The 3610-nt window shown below is 36.2% G+C and overlaps 1 protein-coding gene across 1 annotated transcript in view; it reads left to right on the top strand.

Moving 5' to 3' along the window:
• Positions 1-252: 252 nt before the first annotated feature.
• The window catches only part of LOC107660642 (protein disulfide-isomerase A5-like), a 47349-nt gene continuing 43991 nt past the window's right edge, over positions 253-3610 (top strand). The window contains exon 1 of the mRNA XM_016450021.1: positions 253-356. Within this exon, the coding sequence (XP_016305507.1) occupies positions 291-356 (66 nt within the window). The 5' untranslated portion in view covers positions 253-290. The remainder of the gene's footprint in view (positions 357-3610) is intronic.

The raw sequence follows: 3610 nt of genomic DNA, 5'->3' as shown, positions 1-3610 counted from the left end.
TCATTCATTGAACACCTCACCTCATTAATCCAAAATAGGCTAATTGCTTTCAGTTTTGAAGCCTGCGTTCAAGAACCATTTGATAGCATGTTATTTCGCCGTATCTGCATGGCTGATAATAATTTACATGAGCTAAAGTCATACACATTTGAACAAAACACAAGTAGCCTTACGGCTCCCTCAACAAACTACAATTCCGAATAAACTACATTTCCTAAGAAGCACTGCGTTCTCCAGGGATTTGGAGGAAAATGGATTGCGCTTGCGTAGCCAGACGTGGCAGCGGCATCATGGCTTCTTGGAACCGATACGGGAGTCGTAGGAGACTGATCGAAATGTTCTTATTCCTGTCATTGGTGAGTCTTTATAAGGAATCTAATGGATCGATATAATCAATAATGTTAATTGCGCATATCGGACAGATGTTTTCTGTCTGACGTAAGACGAAAGCGAAAGGAAAAGGGAATGCTCTTCTGTCCCTCTTGCAGCAGTAGCTCAAAGTTGACAGCAGAAGAGAGAGAGACACTCAGATCAATCCGTTTCATTCATCAGTTCTCGTGTCTTGTTTTTGGTGCTTATACACATCCAGCTTTGTGCTTCACGTGCGTGAACATCTTATGCTCACCTTGCAACTATCTAATGTCAAAACGGATTCACTAATGTTGGTGATAGAAAATTTATTTTGTATGCTTTGATATCATGTAAGAGATGTTCTTGAATTATTTTAAAGTCTTATTTAGGTCAATGATGTAATGAGATGCTCATTAATTTTGTCCAGATCTATTATGTTATTAAAAAAATACGTGAAAATGCATTCAATTCGTGCACACCATGCACCTGTTCTATGATGAACGAGTAGTCAATTTCTTAATTAAAAGTAATTTTGATATTTTTGAAGAGCTTAAAGTTGAAAAAAATAAAAGTTTAGGTGATGTGTGACTTTCTGAAAATCGTTTACAAAAATATATATTTTTAAAAAAGTATTAGTCAAGAAAAAATATTCAGCATAATGTTTTTTTTCAAAAACAATAAGTAGTGAAGTGATTTTGTTATAAAATATTATTATTATTGTACTATTAATATTTGAAAGTTTTGTCCATCTGATTAAAAATGTAGTGTAACCAACCTGCAGGAAGCCATTTTGTAGAAAATCATAAAACACAAAATACCTTCTAGGCCCTCCATGACTGTGTCAATTAGTTTTTAACTTTAGAAACAAAAATTCAGATGTTTGACCTTTTGTTTACATCCATTGAAGAAAATCTTAGGAAAATTGTTGATATCCATGTGTCAATTTCTTTTTCCTTGAAAAATGTTTGCAAAGTTTATTGAAAATAATTTGTACTCTCGTGTATTATTATTTTTTTTTTTACTTGGTTACATCAAGTAACCATCACACTTAACACTTATAGAATCATTAAATACAAAGTATTATTTAAAATAATATGAGCATTTTTCAAATTATGTCAACATGAATACAAACTTGTGTTTTAAATTGCATTTTTACAAAATATGACATATGAAGGCATGTGGAACCAACCGTTATTTCTACTTCTCTATTATGATTATATTTTAACTTTATCTTACAGTTTGTGTTAGGGCGTGGTTTATATTTACAGTAGCAATGTAATTTAACGTTGATCAGGGCTGTTTTTCTTCTCTGTCTTCCTTGTTCTCCTCCTAATGAACATGATAGAAATGAGCTTGTAATGTTTGGAACTAATTAACCCACATTTGGTTCAGTTTAAGTGCATCAACCCTGTTCCACAACTGATTTGTGATTCAATGTGGGCCGTGTCCTCAACACCAAACCCTAATAGCCGCTCTGCCACGTCAGTCAACTCTCATTACGCAGGAGCTTTCCTGTCTCACATCCTGTTTTGCGCCTGCCACCGCAAACAAAGGTACTCTCCTGAACTGATGGGACTTTGTGGTGGTTGGGTGGGGGAAGAGAAACCGCTCTCTGCTATCTGTGCTTCCCTCCAGCCCTCCCGCTTGTCAGAACAATTTATAAAATCTCTTAATCTTGATTACAGGCACCCCACAGCCCATCCCACACTGCTTGGTCCACCAGGATGCTGTGGAGACGGCTAGCTGTACAGTAAACTATTGCGACTCAGTGTGTGAGAACGTTTGACTCATAGATCGACCGTTTCAGTTGTGGAGTCATTTCCTTCTGTTTGTGAATTACCTACGTCAGCTATGCAGAGCTGAAGCCCCCCGTCTTGTTTGGCTCAGCAGGAAGTTTGAGGAACGGTATGGTTTATGCTGAATCAGTGAGACCCTAAAAGCGAAAATGAGATTTTATTCATTAAGCAGATTTGCGATGCTGGTTGCGCAGTGCATGCTTGATGACAGCTTCCACTGCTGATTAAGCAAGATGTTTTTGCGTTTATGTATGACAGATCATTTTTTGTTTAAGTGTTTCCCATGCTGTGCAAAACATGTCAGCAAGGTCCACTGCTGAAACGCTGGTGTCCTTGAGAGGAAGATTAATAGCAGGAGCGCTGGTATCCATAAACTACAGTCAAGTACAACATACTGGATATAATTAGATCGTTGAGGAATTGTATACTGTGCTATACTAGAGCTTTGCAAACATTTTGTGCAGTTTTCTTCATTTTTTTGGAAAGGAAGAATTGGAAATGGACAGTAATGGTCTTTGGTTGTTAAAGGAATAGTTTGACCCAAAATGAGAATGTAGTCATTGCTAAATTTCTCGTTTGTGTTAGGTAGAATGTCTGAGCTTCTGTCTTTCCTGCAGGTAAAGTAGATAGTGATTTGTAAGGATTCAGAAAATTGTCATCCATTGCTCACCCCCAAATTCTTCCAAACCTGTATGAACGTCTTTCTCCTGCTGAACACAAAAGAAGATATTTTCAAGAATGTGGGTAACCAAGCATTTGATGGTCCCCACTGACTTCCATAGTCACAGTAACAGTGGATAGTTACATTCCCCCCCCCCCATACTATGGAAGTCATTGGGGACCATTGAGGATGAGTAAATGATGACAGAATTTTAATTTTTGCATGAACTATCCCTTTAAGCTAAAGTACATAAATTAGTCCATTTAATTTGGGTGCTTTATTCTGGTATTCTGAAGCTATATGTGTGATTGCAGTTGGTCATGAGATTTGAGAGTAAATAGATTCTCTGTAAATGAGATACATTTTGGTCTGTTCATCACAAAAAAAACTATTGTATGCCTTCAGAAGACATAAGGATTATTTTATTGTTGGTTTGAGGTTGAGAGAGAGAGAGAGAGAAAAAATAGTATATTCAGTTGCAAAGGACACTGTCAATTGATCAAAAGTGACAGTGAAAACTTTACAAAAGACAGTAAATATACATTACCAAAAATGTATATTTCAAATAAATGCCGTTCTTTTAAACTTGCCACTGAATCCTGAAAAGATTTATTACAGTATCATATTAAGCAGTACTGTTTCAACACTGGTAATAATATATGTTTCTGGATCACTATATCAGCATATTAGAGTGATTTCTAAATGATCATGTGACACTGAAGAATCGAGTAATGGCTGCTGAAGATTCAGTTTTGTGTAAATAATTCCATACCAGAGAATGTTTTACATTTTCCCACAAAAT

The sequence above is a fragment of the Sinocyclocheilus anshuiensis genome, unplaced genomic scaffold (genome assembly GCF_001515605.1).
Source record: "Sinocyclocheilus anshuiensis isolate Anshui unplaced genomic scaffold, SAMN03320099.WGS_v1.1 scaffold627, whole genome shotgun sequence".
Taxonomy (NCBI): domain Eukaryota; kingdom Metazoa; phylum Chordata; class Actinopteri; order Cypriniformes; family Cyprinidae; genus Sinocyclocheilus; species Sinocyclocheilus anshuiensis.
This window is presented reverse-complemented; position numbering and strand designations above follow the sequence as displayed.